Below are 13,920 nucleotides of genomic sequence, written 5' to 3'. Positions count from 1 at the left end.
GCCTGCCATACCTATTATATTGCTTTACTGTGTTTTGTGGTCAACGGAATAATCCGCATATATTAACCTGCACCGTACCGTATGAGAAACAACACTGGGCTATATAAAAAGATACTTTTACAAAGATAATAATACTCAGTTTTTACTGACACCATCAGAGTGTGGGAATATTGGAAACACCAGAAGGATGTGTACAGTTCTAGATGTTAAATTGAATAAAAGAAAGTCATCGTCATAAAAATTCAATCATGACCGGCTGTTAACAGCCATCTTTGTGTTGACAATATGACTCATCGCATACACTGTACACGTGGATGTGAGCCAGCAAAATTTTCACTCACCATCGGTCCCTTGCCACAGCCACGCGCCGTGCACGCCTGCAGCCTGAGTACGTGTCTGCTCCAAGGGGAAAGCTCCTTCACCACAAGGAAATTCTGGGAGGAACTGCATTCTGATATAAGAACACCGTCCATCCAAAGGCCGTAGCTGGTTATTATGCCTGAGGGGGAAAAAAAGGAAATGCAGGAAATATAGAATGACAAAATGTATGTCATTGTAGTTGGGCAAAAGTATTAGGATAGCTGCACCTGATATCGACAGGAAGTGAAAAGCAAAGAAGGGGAGAGAGAGGACTGTATGGCTCACAATCACTGTTGTAGTTTATCCTAAAGATGTTCATGACCTTCCCGACCTTGCTTTGTACCATGAGAACAGATATGGACCTTTCTACAACCCGCTCCCACGAAGTTGGTAGAATAGAATTGTCCAATATGCCATAAAATAAAGGATTCGGAATCAGGTTGGGACGAAGTGGGATAGCATTCATTCACTCTCAAAGACATATTTATGTCTTTTCAGACTCCATACGTTCAATCTAGGTACTTATTCATATATATACAGGTTTTTCTTTTTTCAAGAAATAGGGTAAATAAGGGTCTACAGATGGTTCAGTGTGTCGTGTGCATCCAGGTTTCTCATCCTGTAGGTAATCCTGAATAATTAACAGTATTTGTTGGGTTCCAGGTGAAAGTTCAGGATAAAACAGTTGGACATGTGCATCCAAACATGAGATAAGGTCAAATTCACCTGCAAGGTTCCAGCGCATTTTAGGGTTATGCTGAAATATCATCCGGAAGCCTAATAGCGCAATTTTTTTCTTTTTTTTGTGAGCAGTGAATCTTTCAATGATTTTGCATCTGTGTGATGGGCTAGTGACCAGTCCAGGATGTACGCTGCCTCTGGCCTAAACTCAGTCGAGAGAGGCTCCAGCTCACACGCAAACCTAAATGGATGGATGGACTTTGATATGTCACATGGGAAACTAGTCATCCCGATCTCGCCTCAGTCAGTTGTCGTCACTTGCACCGTGAGCAAACTGCACGGAAATTAGTGTTGTGATTTTCGATAACGGGCCTTTGGATGGGAATGTGCTGTAAAAAAAGTGAAAATGGGCCTTCGGACGGGTGACTGAAAGACAAAGACAGCCCTAACATTGCCAAGAGATTGAAAGAAGAACCTGAATGAGACTCATGGCATGCGCTCACACATATTGGTGCCATTAAATATGTGTGTGTGTGTGTGTGTGTGCACGCACAGGTATGCAAGTCATTACACATGACTTGCGTACCTGTGCGTACCATGAGTACTGGTGGATATACAGTCTACACAGACACAATACAGTACAAGGCCATGCACACATAGATGCCAGCCCAGTAATTACATGACACTACTTCCACCTAATAAAAAAGGAAATGGCACCCAAATGTACTTTTCCTTAATAAAAATGCATACTGGGGGAGCTCAAAAGATCAGTGGTAAGAACTAAGAGTCTATTCTGCTTTAATCATGTGTGGGTTTTATTATTGCTCAATACAGATACACACACCTATCAGGAAAACGAAGACACAAAAACCCCGCGGACACGAGTTACATCAGGGGAGCTCTTAATGTGGCCAATCACATGCATGCGAGGGTGCGTGCGTGTTTGTGTGTGTGTGTGTGTGGACGCGTGAATAAGCCCATATCAGTATAGGCTGTAATAAAGACAGGTTGGGAAATGAAGCAGCGAATGCATAACAGGCTTATTTCCCCTCTTTGTCTGCATGTTGCCCCGACCTAATCCCCGAGAGGATTATCCCCCACAAATCCCTGCGGAATTGGGGAGAAGGAGGGAGAGAGAGAGAGAGAGAGAGAGAGAGAGAGAGGGAAAATAATACAAAATCTCACTCCTCCATAACCCATCACCATTTTCATTGTCATTTCTTGACGCCAAAAGAGGAGCATGGAGGAAAGGGCGTTGCGCTCCTCTGCCTTTTTTTTGTAAAAAACTGAAAGCCTATTAGCAATGAGGAAATCAGGTAATCATGATCAAGTGTCTCCCTTGTTAGACATTTCTGTCATCAGATGAGGAAAGCTTTAAGTAATTTACCCTGGCTAATATGCGCACACATTGCAGGGTTTATGGAGCGAAATGCGCTCATGTGGCAGTAAGCGTAAAGCACACACAATATGGAATTACACGTACTTTAACGAGCATGACTATAACATTTGATCATATGTAGCAGTGCATTTGTATGTTGGAGACTGTGAAATTGGCTGGCAAAGACTCGCATGCTTTTCAATTCATTTGGTTTTGTGATCACACACAGCAGTCAGTTCATCATGAATATGTCATGTGTGAGCCAAACCTACAGTCGACCGTTGTTACGAAGACTATGTACCGTGCACACGTTCAATTGGGTTGATAAATTCGGAGATAGAGCAGACCTGTGCGATGTTCCTAATGTGGATCAGAACCAAAAGTGACATCATCTGAGGGTCGCTGTCCAATGAAAAGAAAGTACCCTCTCTTCAAATAATCTGGTTTCTTTTTGGTATTATTATTATTACTATGATTGGGTAAATCATTAGATTTCGAAATGTTTTTTTTTCCCAAAAAAAACACCACAAAGTATGAAAATAATAACATTACTCAAAGTTTTGTTTTTTACTCAAAGGCATCCGGCATAAAAACGATGCCAAACGAAGCATGCGAGTAACTCATTGAAAGTTGCAACAACAACATTGCTTCATCGTGTTTATTAACACACAAATGGCAAAAAAAAAAGAAATACCGGCGGTTGTTTAAAAAAATATATAAACTCACAATGTGCTTCCATCTTTGTCTCAAATTCTTCAACATGGGAAGCGTTTGAATCTAATTGAACTGGAATGTCAGAACATTGCACGGACGATGTATGACTGCATCTACAATCTCGCGCGTATAGAACACCATTCTGTGGTGTCGTGGCCCCCAATTCTCATTCAAAGTACAGGAAGCAGGTCGGTGGCATACAATGCATTTTAATTCACTGCGGGTAGATTGAATGGAATTAAAACGTAACGGACAGAGGGAGAAGGGGAGACAAGGGAGAGAGGCTGTGAGGGGAGGCCTTCCAGCCTGCAGTTCTCTTCTCAGTCAAAAGGGAGCACTTTGCCTCCACTTAAAAGAGAAAAGGGAGACGGCGCACTCTTCTCGCTCCGAGTGTGCCGTCAATTTCCTGCACGACACTGTACGGCCTGCTTGATTCACAATCCTCTCGGTTTCTCTCTCTCCTTACTTCAACCCCGATGCATATTCATATGATTCCTATTTAACATTTTCACCCTCATGTGTGGTCGATCTGAACAACACTGAGGTCTTGTACCTGTTTGTTCTGCCATGGACGGGATCATGATTACACTGATGCACTGCATTTCACCCTTTAAGTCTCATGATGTTCTCTCTCATTTGTTATTTTTTCTAAACAATATAAAACATGCCAAAACCATTTAATGGAGTCTAGGAGGGGAAAACTTTGTTTGCAAAATGTATATTTATGTTTGGTTCATATTAGCAGTGCATGCATTCGGATATATGGCAAAAAGGACTTGCACGCCTCACCATTCGGAGTATCAGGAGCGGTCCAGCTGACGTTGAGAGCTTGTGGGGACAAAGGGCTGACCAGTGGGGCTGGCACATTCTCTGGCGTGCTTTCCTCAGTGACAACCTGAGCAGAGGGGCTTCGGGTGCAGCCTGCGCCTGTGCAAGCCTGAAGTGCGCATACAAACACACTGAAGAATTCAAGAGAGGTGGGTGAAAATAAGGATCCAAAGACTCACAGCCACTGTGATGTCATAGGCCGTGCCAGGAGTGAGGTTGCGCAGCGTGTGCTCTTCAACGAGTTTGGAACTGTTGTGGACGACGGCGGGCTCTGCCCCATCCTGTGAGACGAAGACGGCATAGAACTGCAGAACACCATTGACCTGAGAGGGGCGAGACCACCTGGTGACGCAAAGAAGAACCCTTATAAGTGTTTCAAAAGACTGCGAGACTGTGGATATCCATTCGTGAAATTTGCACTTTCAAATCATGGAGTCAAGCATTGTGTATGATTAGCCGAGGAAATCGCAAAAAGCTTTGCTTTGCATCTTGTCACTCCTACAAAATTCTGTGCATGAAATTAAGAAAGATGTATGGGCTGACTCCAATTTCTAACTTTTGTTTAAATGCGACTGATTAAATCTGATCACAAGATCCCTGCTAAAGGAGGTTGTGCATACTTGTGCCACCGCATTATTTCAGTCATTCATTTTGACTTCCCCTCTCAAATTATATTTTTTAATATACAAGGTGTAGGGCCACATTAATGCTGGAAAAAGCTTTGAAATGATTCATCAAAGCCTTTTTTTTTTTCTTGATATCACAAAATCCTGGCCTTGGAACAGGGGTGTGTAGATGTTTTTCCCCCCCTCACTGTATAAACAGATTCCTTTCTGGGAAGATGTTCAACAAGACAGAGTATGTGAGAATGTTTGGCCATTCATTCAGAAAAGCATACACACGCAGGAAGAGTATTGAAAAAGCTTGATGTTTCAGAAAGCTGGCATTTCTCCGTGCAAATATCTTATTGTGTGCACTCATGAATGTATTTGTGTGAGGCATTGTGATGTGAGGGCAGAGGATAAATCTGCTGATATCGCTTCATCCCCATCGCGGAGCCTCCCTCAACCTTTCTCACAATCTCTCACCCTCACTTCCTTCCATTTCTTGCATTTTTTGCATGCTCTTTTTTTCCCCCCCTCCCCGTCAAGCTCTCAATTAATCACTTACCCCTTTCGCTCTCTTCATTTTTCTCATAGATGTTGCACATTTCTGTCTTCCTCAGCCTTTCTCGTAGACAATGGGGAAATATTGACCACATGTGATCTTTCAACCCCTGCCTGTTGCCAAGGTGCTAACAAGGCAATACAAATTCCTTCCCACAGCAGGTGAATTTATAGCTGAAAAGAGTTTCAATACTCACAGTACAGTATGTTACACCGGTGCACGGATGGCACTACTACCAAGGATGAAATATTGCAATTTGTTTTCCGAAGCCGTCACCACTCGTCAAAAGATACACGTATAGCTTGTATGTTTTTAAAAGTAGCGGAGGCGGAAGACCTTTTACAAGAAAGTGTTTTGTGATTTGCCAAGACGTTTTATGTTTACAGAATCTTTATGGAGAGGTGGGCTGTAGACAAAGAAAGAATTCGTTAACTGCTACAACCGGATGAAAGTCTTAATTAACATTGAAGCACAATTTTAAGTTGTTAACTGTCATACAACTAAGCACCGTATGTACACAATCCACCCTTTCATGATTTCCAACCTCAATGTCATCATGCAAGTCATCTTGAATGAACGGGATTTGTATTTAAACTTCACAATTCGGCCGCTGGTAAGTCATGTAGAAGAAATAAGTCAGTATTGGCGTCGTGTTTCCCTTTGTAAATCTTTTTCATTTCTTTCTGTGACACAACAGCTTGTTGTGGACACACCACGCTCGTAAACACGTACACACTGTCCAGCGACATTTTCAAATGACCAAGACGGTAAAAGGTGTAAGAGATTTATCTTCCTCCCTCTAGAGACGAAAGGTCAAGTGTAGTGTGTCAAGTGAATATTCTGCATGGTAAACACAACTTCAGAAGGTCACCCGAGCGCTGCTGCCCTTTCCCTCCCTCGACGGAATGTGCGCGACTGATGCGCATCTCCGAGATGCCTTCATTGCGGTTCCATCCTTTCGTGCGGTCTAATGTCGAATTTTGAGAACGATCGTGAGCACTTACTCCACTAGAATGGTGCGTGAGTCGAGCAAGGTCAGGGTTGGCGTGAGTAGCGGCCCGGGAGGAAGCTGAGAGGTCAACATGGTGACCTTTGAACTGTTGGTGCATCCCACAGCAGTGCATGCAGACAGCAGCAGGACGTGAGCGGTATAGACGCCAAGCCCTGAAATGCACAGCGAGGCAGCATGAAACAGACAGGGAGGATGAATGATGGCATCGTTTCATGAAATGAATCCAAGCATGGCGAGAAAGTTACACCCAATAGCCACAACATTCGGTACACCTGCAGTCATAAGACCGAAAACGCAAAAGCTGTAATGCCCTTTACACCTGCAAATTTGGTGATAAAAAAAAGTTAAAAACAGTTCAAAACGGTAACACGGGTGTTGTAACGAGATTTTGCCGTATTTGATCGAGGCGCAGGCAAACAGACTTGGTGATCCGCAAATGTGTGTGGTGGATGTCATCGTATTTCACTCATAAATATGACAACAGCATGATAAAGTTCCTCTGAATTTTTGTCAATATTAATTGATTGAATTAATCATTTTCAAAAATATTCTTTAAACTCAAATAGTAATTCCACTATAAACAAAAACCACGGTATTGGAAGAGGCAATCAACATATTGTTAAATTAATAATTTAACAAAAAATACAACTGTCAATCAAAAATAATTGGCTTTGTAAAGAATTTTGTAGCTGTACCTAATGAAGTGTCCTGTGCGAGTGGGTATTTTCCACACAATCTCGTATCCACAATCAACCTGCGCAGGCCGAATATTCCTTGTTTACTTTGCGATCGTTTCTCTTTGCGTGTCACGGACACACCCGCTGCCCCTCCTTTGCATAGTGTATAATTACTATGCCCGCAATCCTTCCAATCAGAGTGAACATCGGACACATTATTAAACCGGTATGAATGATACGTTTGTTGCCTTCATTGACCCAAACAGACACCGGCGCACCCACACTGTACAATGTAAAGAGATGCATGTACTGTATACATTTAAATTCAAGACTGGATGATTTAGTCGACTCTTATCGGATGTATTATATGAAGCTACTCGTGTGGCTTGACGTGAGGACTCTCGTGCTGTTGTGTGTTTATATACCTATGAGAGCTTCTGCATATTATAAATACTGTATATGTCTCACGATGTCTATTTGCATCTTAAGTTCTCAGTGGTGCACCGTGTGTTTTGTAACTCTTTCAGTCTCTCGTGTACATTTTCAAGGCAAACTGTGTGTTGGCAATCGTGCCGCTATGTAGTGTTCTTTGTTTCTCCGCCGCCGCAGTTTCAAGCATGTGTATTTTCAAGTGCTATTCCCATGTTAAGAACAGCGATGCCCGTTCTGCTCTTTCAAATGCAAATAACCTTCGCCATTTTGCTTTTCGTCACTCTTCCCTCCTTTTTCTTTTTACGCTAGGGTTGCGGCCCGAGGCTGAGATACGCATACGCACTCAGACACACACGTGCATTATCGCTCTCTGGGTACCGGTAATGTTGTGGTGTCCCTCCTCTCCGCTGTAGACCATTTGGTTATTCTGATAGAGGCGGTATTCCGTAATGACACCATTGGGCCTATCAGTGGCAGAAAAAAAAAGTGAGATGGGGGGCTGTATAAGAACATTATTCAGTAGTTAATACTGCACAAAATATTGGCTTTTATATGCTATAAAATTATACTTCATACATTTGGGAAAATATTCAAAAGGTAAAAACAATTGTAAATAAAAGATGATGAAATTATGTATACTTACCTTGCCGGAGCTTTCCAGCTGACAAACAGAGCTGAGGGTGATGAGAGTGCACTTGGAGCAAAAACACCATCAGGAGCTGAGGATAAAGGAAGATCTATATGTTCATATGGTTATGAGCACAGTAATAAAGATTTTAAAAAAAAAGGGAAATTGTGTGAGGAAAGTTCAGGGACTAGTGACATAAAAGATATTTCCAACCCAAATTACAAATGTTGAAAAATGCTCATGAGCCTAAGGAAAAGTCAGTTCAATATTTTTGCGTTTGTACTTTTAGATATGTTTAGTCTCTAACACCATTCAATATCTTAACTCAAGACTTGGGGTGAATCAATACTAATCTTTTTTTCTCCCTCTTTTACTCCAAATTGATTTTTGCTACACCTGCACTGACCCCAACTGTCATGTTATCCCCCCAACAAGGCATGCTCGTCCCACAGCAGACTAATGTAGGGACTAAGAAAAAGAGAGGAAAGAAAAAAAGTAGTTTACTGTGCCACTCATGAAAGCGACATAACTAGACTCCTATGTCCTTTGCTCCCTTGTAAAGTGTTCAATTAAATCCTGCTTCATCCCTTCTACTGTATTCGTCCTCATTATATACACCTTCATGTGTCACTCTTCTTTTTCTTTCTTCTTACAACTACAAATGATATGTTCGATCCATCCATTATCTGAAGCCGTTTGCCCTCACGAGGGTCACGGGTCTGATGGAGCCTATCCCAGCTGTCTTTAAGCAGTAGGCGGGGCACACCCTGAACTGGTCACCAGCCACTCACGGGGCACACATAGACGAACAACCATTCACACTCACAGTCACACGGAGTGACAATTTTGAGCGTTCAGTTAACCTGCCGTGTGTGTTTTTGGAATGTGGGAGGAAACCAGAGTACCTGAATAAAAGCCTTGACCTTGCCATTTCAATACTTTTGGAGGGGAGTGTGTACACACTACATCTTTGCCACGACGGTGAAGGGTTTGGAAAGTAAAAATCTATTCCTAAGCGGTGGAAAAAGAAATGTTCTAATTAAAGTGTGCTCGTATCAATGCCGTACCTTCCTCGGGGGTTTTGAGGACTGATCTCAAATCAGTAACATCAGAGTGCTCATTGCCCAGACTCTCTGTGCAGCCAGTCACCATACAAGCGCTTACAGTGACCACGTATTGAGTGGACGGCGTGAGACCGGACAACACACCTGGAAAAGAGGAGCATTGGTTTGAAAATGCTTGGTGAATTTCATAGGAAAAAACTAGAAAGATATGGCATTAGAGGTGTATCTTATAAATGGATAAAAACTTATTTAGAAAACAGATATCAGTACGTGCAACTCAACAATAAAAAAACGAATCAACTGAAAATCACTCACGGAGTTCCTCAGGGGTCAGTGCTTGGTCCAAAACTATTCATCTTATATATAAATGATATCTGCAAGGTCTCAAAACAATTTAAATGTGTCCTATTTGCTGATGATACAACTTTCTACTGTTCTGGAATAAATCTGAAACAGCTCCTGACAACCGTAGAAAACGAATTAAACAAATTTAAAAACTGGTTCGACAGAAATAAATTGTCACTTAACCTGAAAAAATCGAAGTTAATTGTTTTTGGCACAAGACCAATCAAACACCAAGCTAAAATTATGGTAAACTCAATTGAGATAGAAAGAGCGTATGAAACCAAGTTTCTCGGATTAGTAATAGACTCAAAACTATGTTGGAAGCCACATATCGATAACGTAAAAAGAAAAATAGCCAAAACCGTAGGGATCCTCTACAAAACCAAGGAAGTGCTAAATAAGAGATCTTTGTACACATTATACACTTCATTATTATTACCATATATGACCTACTGTGTGGAAATATGGGGAAATGCCTGCAAAACAAACACACTCCCTATTCTCAACCTACAAAAAAAAGCAATTCGAATTATTAATAGATCAAAATATACGGAACCCACAAATCCACTATTTATCAAATTAAATACGATGAAATTTTATGACCTGGTTGACTTTAAAATCGCCCAATTAATGTACAAAGCACACAATAACCTGCTCTGCCAAAACATTCAGAAGTTTTTCGAAATTCGAGAAAGCACCTATGATTTAAAAGGTACCAACTTATTCAAAAAACTCAAAACAAGAACAAACATCAAGCAAAGAAGTGTATCTATCAAAGGTGTTAATCTGTGGAATAATCTCGAAACGGACCTGAAAATGAGTAAATCGCTTGCTGAGTTCAAAAACAAATTCAAAAAAATAGTACAAACAACCTACATCAATCAGAGTTAAAATGATGAATTCAAAACATTAAATATAATGATAAATCAGAACTAAGTTGATAAATAGAGAAAGGTATATAAATATCCATTATGAATACAAGAGAAAATTGACACAAGAGTGTCAGGGTGTGGAAGTATATAATCCCGATACAAACCAAAAGTTGTAAAAATATCACGGTTAAGGGTAAAGTATGAGCCTTAATGGAGACTTCTTTCTTCTTACTTTTTTCTTTTCTGATTGATATAAAAATGATTTATTAGATACAATCACATAACGGGGTAGGACTAGATAAGTTTTTTACTTCTTCCTACTCCCTTGAACATAATAACTGTGTTGAATGAAGATTGATTTCTTTCTTTTTACTTTTTTTATCTACCTTATTTTCTGTCAAATTATTACTGTATATATGTTTTATGTTCAATAAACAAAAAGGATGCAAAAAAAAAAAAAAAGGATAGGGGGGATTTTATTTTGAGGTTGGGGTAAGAGTTTCAATGATCACTTTGCGCAAGCAAATGACAATATTTTCCTGCATCATCAGGTCACAGTCTCCAGCAGCACATGAATAGGTGAACACCTAAAGAAGGACTTTGTGTGTCTCCAGAAGAAATATTCAAGGTGTGGCGTCATCACGTGCCTGAAATTCATTAAAAACAAACCTTGTCGCTCATAACATCAGATAAGTTGAGTTTATATTTCGGTATTCCCGTTGTTAGATTGTTTTTGGAGACTTTTGTATTAGGTGGCTTGCGAAATCTTATCACAAAAGTTGAATGGAGGCAACAGGGTTCTTTTTGTTTGCTGAATATGTTTCACCTTGAACCCAAAAGGCTTCTTAAGCTCTAAAAATGTTTTAAAAATGTTTAAAAATTTTAAAGCAAGGCCTGGATGGCATCTGAATTTGATCGTGCCCAAGTTAAAGCCTTTCACTATCCCTCTCGGCGCCTTATTCTTGAGGCTGATGTAAACAGGTACTCTGGTCATCAGCTCTTTGTGACGCTGTTGCTATGTAGAAGTACTGCAGTTGGCAAGTGGAGTGTCCTTTTTATTGTCTTTTTTCCGTCCCCATCCACTTTTTCACTGTTAGCCCCACTCATCGTCAGTCAACCTCTACTTGTCTGATAGAGCCTCGCTCACCCTCTCTCTCTTTGCCGCCCGTCTTTTAATTCAATTAGAGGCCGAGGCCCCACTACACTGCCATTACACCCTCATTTGCGTTCTGTGTTTTCGAGCCGTCGGTGTGATTCCGCAGTCAGATGTCGAGGCCATCATAAATTAACAAGAAGCCTTATCATGCTTGGACTGGACGGCAAAGAGCGAGGGGAGGGGACGTGGAGCCATACAGGAGACATTGAGAGCGCCTGGGATGGGGCGAGCTCATCTTCATATTTGCCTGGAGACATGGAAGCGTGGACGAGACGGGGGACGAATAGCAGCAGCGGACACCGTCATCATCGTCGGTGTTGAAGATGAGGCGGGGAAAGATCGAAAACTGAGAGACAGTCGGAAGGAGCGATGCCAATGTATGACATCACGGGGATAGTGTTGAGTGTCTTGCTCCAAATGAAGACTGTCTGCAAATGCTGGGGGCTTGCCAAGGAGACATTGACAAGTTTGCATGCAACCAAGAGTGTCTGTTTTTGTCAGGAAGCGCGTGCGCTGAGTAAAAAGGACAGCGACGATGTATTTTTACCCAGGGCCGATATGAAAGAAAGGTTGTGGCAAGAACATAATCAGGGAAAAAATAAAAGTTATTACATTAGTTGTGAAAGTTGGGGTGTAGTTCCAATATTTGAAATAACATGCAAATAATTACTTAAAAAATAACGATAATGAAAAATGGTTCGCTTGCAAGTTCAAACCCCAAACCCAAACATTGTCTATTGTTCATATTCTTTATGACTCAGTTGTTTTTACCTGTGAAATTTCCATTAGCCAAGTATATGGCTTTGATCGGGGGCATCACTGGCTGCTCTTTCCGGTAGGCTCGCAACTCATACCTGTCAATCACACCTCTGACATCAGCAGTGGGTGGAGCCCAGCTCACCTTGGCACTGAAGCCATTCAGAATCTGCACCGCAGTGGGCGGTGGAACGGAGTCCGGTACTTGGAAGTAAAAGAAATAGAGCCAGTTATTTGATGAGAGGAAAAGGACGTCTGATTAAATGTTTGTATTTTTGAGAAGCTAAAATTATTGGGGCGAAATAAAAGTAAAGCAAAATTGGCCAATCAGTCCCTCTCCTGACTGCTCAATTGGAAATTCACCACAATATCTTCATTTTTCCTTGAAAAGAAAAGACATTTATCAAATAGGGATATTGATTCGTGAAATCAGTAAAAGCATGTTCATAACACAATCCTAAAATTTAATAGGGGTGGCTCAATAATTCATGATTTTAATCTATCTTGGTAGGATATAATTAAAAGGTGTGTCTAAAAACTTTTCCCCCCTGATCCAGAGGACATATTCCACAGAGCAATACACAGAGCAGTGTATGTGGGATAAGCCAATCATGTACAAAATAAAGACAGAAAATATATCAAAACGAGGCAAAACAACAGGTTGGACGTACAAGAGGTTCAAGTAAAAGCTTCCCCCATCTTTACATGCCTTAATAGGCCCACTAAATCATGCCTCCCATTAGCATAAATAGTATTTATGGGAGTAGTAACTTTTTCAGCGCTGATTTAATGCAGCCACCCATTCATTCTGGGCTATATTTCACTGTAATCAACCTCTCTCCTTTTCAGCCGTATTCTCCTTCCCTTGCGGGAGATGCCAGTGGGAGCGGTGACTGTCAAAACAGCCGCATCCTCTTCACTTCCTGTCTCCATCTATCTCTCTGTGTTTCTGTACATCTGCCACTAGTCTTCGTCTATTCCTGGTGCTGGAGGATTTATAATGTGGAGCAGAACAACTTTAAGAGAATACTGAACACAGTGTATAACTTTTCTTTTTTCCTTTAATACGCCGCCAAGCAGCAAACCTTTTATCATTTCTGTCTGACATGCGGAAAATATCTCTCGACTCACAAATTATTTTATGACCGGAGAGTAATTTCCTCACCATGCCAATATTTCTCCACTTTCACTCCTGCCTTGATTACTCAATCATTCTGTAGCTTTTTCCTCCATTTTCATTCTTGCTGTCCCCCTTCGGTAAGCTCTCACCTTTGCCTCTCAATCCTCCATCCTCGCCTCTTCTCTGGCTTCTTAATGTATTTATTAGCACTTCCTTCCTCCCTCCCCTCCATTCCTCTCTGTGGTCACAGCACACCAGACCTACCAGTGTATCGTTCACTACTAATGAGCAGCTTTATATTACACCAGGGAGAACCCGGGCCGTTCTGGGTTAACAGCCTTTTACTGGGATGCCCTTTATGGTGGCTTTATCAATCTCTCATAGCGTCAGGCGAGTGTAATATCACGAGCCCTGGATGAAACTCACATACTGTACAAGTTGGGAGTGCTTTTTCATCCCAAATCTCTTGAGAAACGGCAACAGGTGAGAGCGGTTCCAAATTGCCTTAAGTCACGGAAGGGCTCAAAACGTTTTTGGTGGAGAATTTGTGAATGGAAACCAAGTCAATAAATTACACGGAGCAGTGTGTCTTACCTTTACCGCAGCTGCGTACTCTCTGCCAAGGCGAGGCCGCCCAGCCTCCTGCGCCGAGAGCTATGATCCGATACAAGTATTCTCGGGTGCGAATGAACATGGGAGGGTGGGTTTGGGATTGGGATAAATAAAAAAA

General features: G+C 41.5%; 1 protein-coding gene across 2 annotated transcripts in view; it reads right to left on the bottom strand.

The window, feature by feature from the left end:
• The window catches only part of ush2a (Usher syndrome 2A (autosomal recessive, mild)), a 154,739-nt gene that overhangs the window by 77,259 nt on the left and 63,560 nt on the right, over positions 1 to 13,920 (bottom strand). For both annotated transcript variants that reach the window (XM_086107236.1, XM_086107237.1), the window contains exons 36-44: positions 13,785 to 13,865; positions 12,086 to 12,274; positions 8,945 to 9,085; positions 7,893 to 7,968; positions 7,628 to 7,713; positions 6,133 to 6,292; positions 4,141 to 4,303; positions 3,923 to 4,070; positions 342 to 499 (exon numbers count right to left, since the gene is read on the bottom strand). In XM_086107236.1, coding sequence (XP_085963362.1) covers positions 342 to 499; positions 3,923 to 4,070; positions 4,141 to 4,303; positions 6,133 to 6,292; positions 7,628 to 7,713; positions 7,893 to 7,968; positions 8,945 to 9,085; positions 12,086 to 12,274; positions 13,785 to 13,865 — 1,202 coding nt within the window. The remainder of the gene's footprint in view (positions 1 to 341; positions 500 to 3,922; positions 4,071 to 4,140; positions 4,304 to 6,132; positions 6,293 to 7,627; positions 7,714 to 7,892; positions 7,969 to 8,944; positions 9,086 to 12,085; positions 12,275 to 13,784; positions 13,866 to 13,920) is intronic.

Source organism: Hippocampus guttulatus, chromosome 3 (assembly GCF_054856545.1).
Source record: "Hippocampus guttulatus isolate MCC_2025c chromosome 3, RoL_Hgut_1.0, whole genome shotgun sequence".
In the NCBI taxonomy this organism is placed as follows: Eukaryota; Metazoa; Chordata; class Actinopteri; order Syngnathiformes; family Syngnathidae; genus Hippocampus; species Hippocampus guttulatus.
This window is presented reverse-complemented; position numbering and strand designations above follow the sequence as displayed.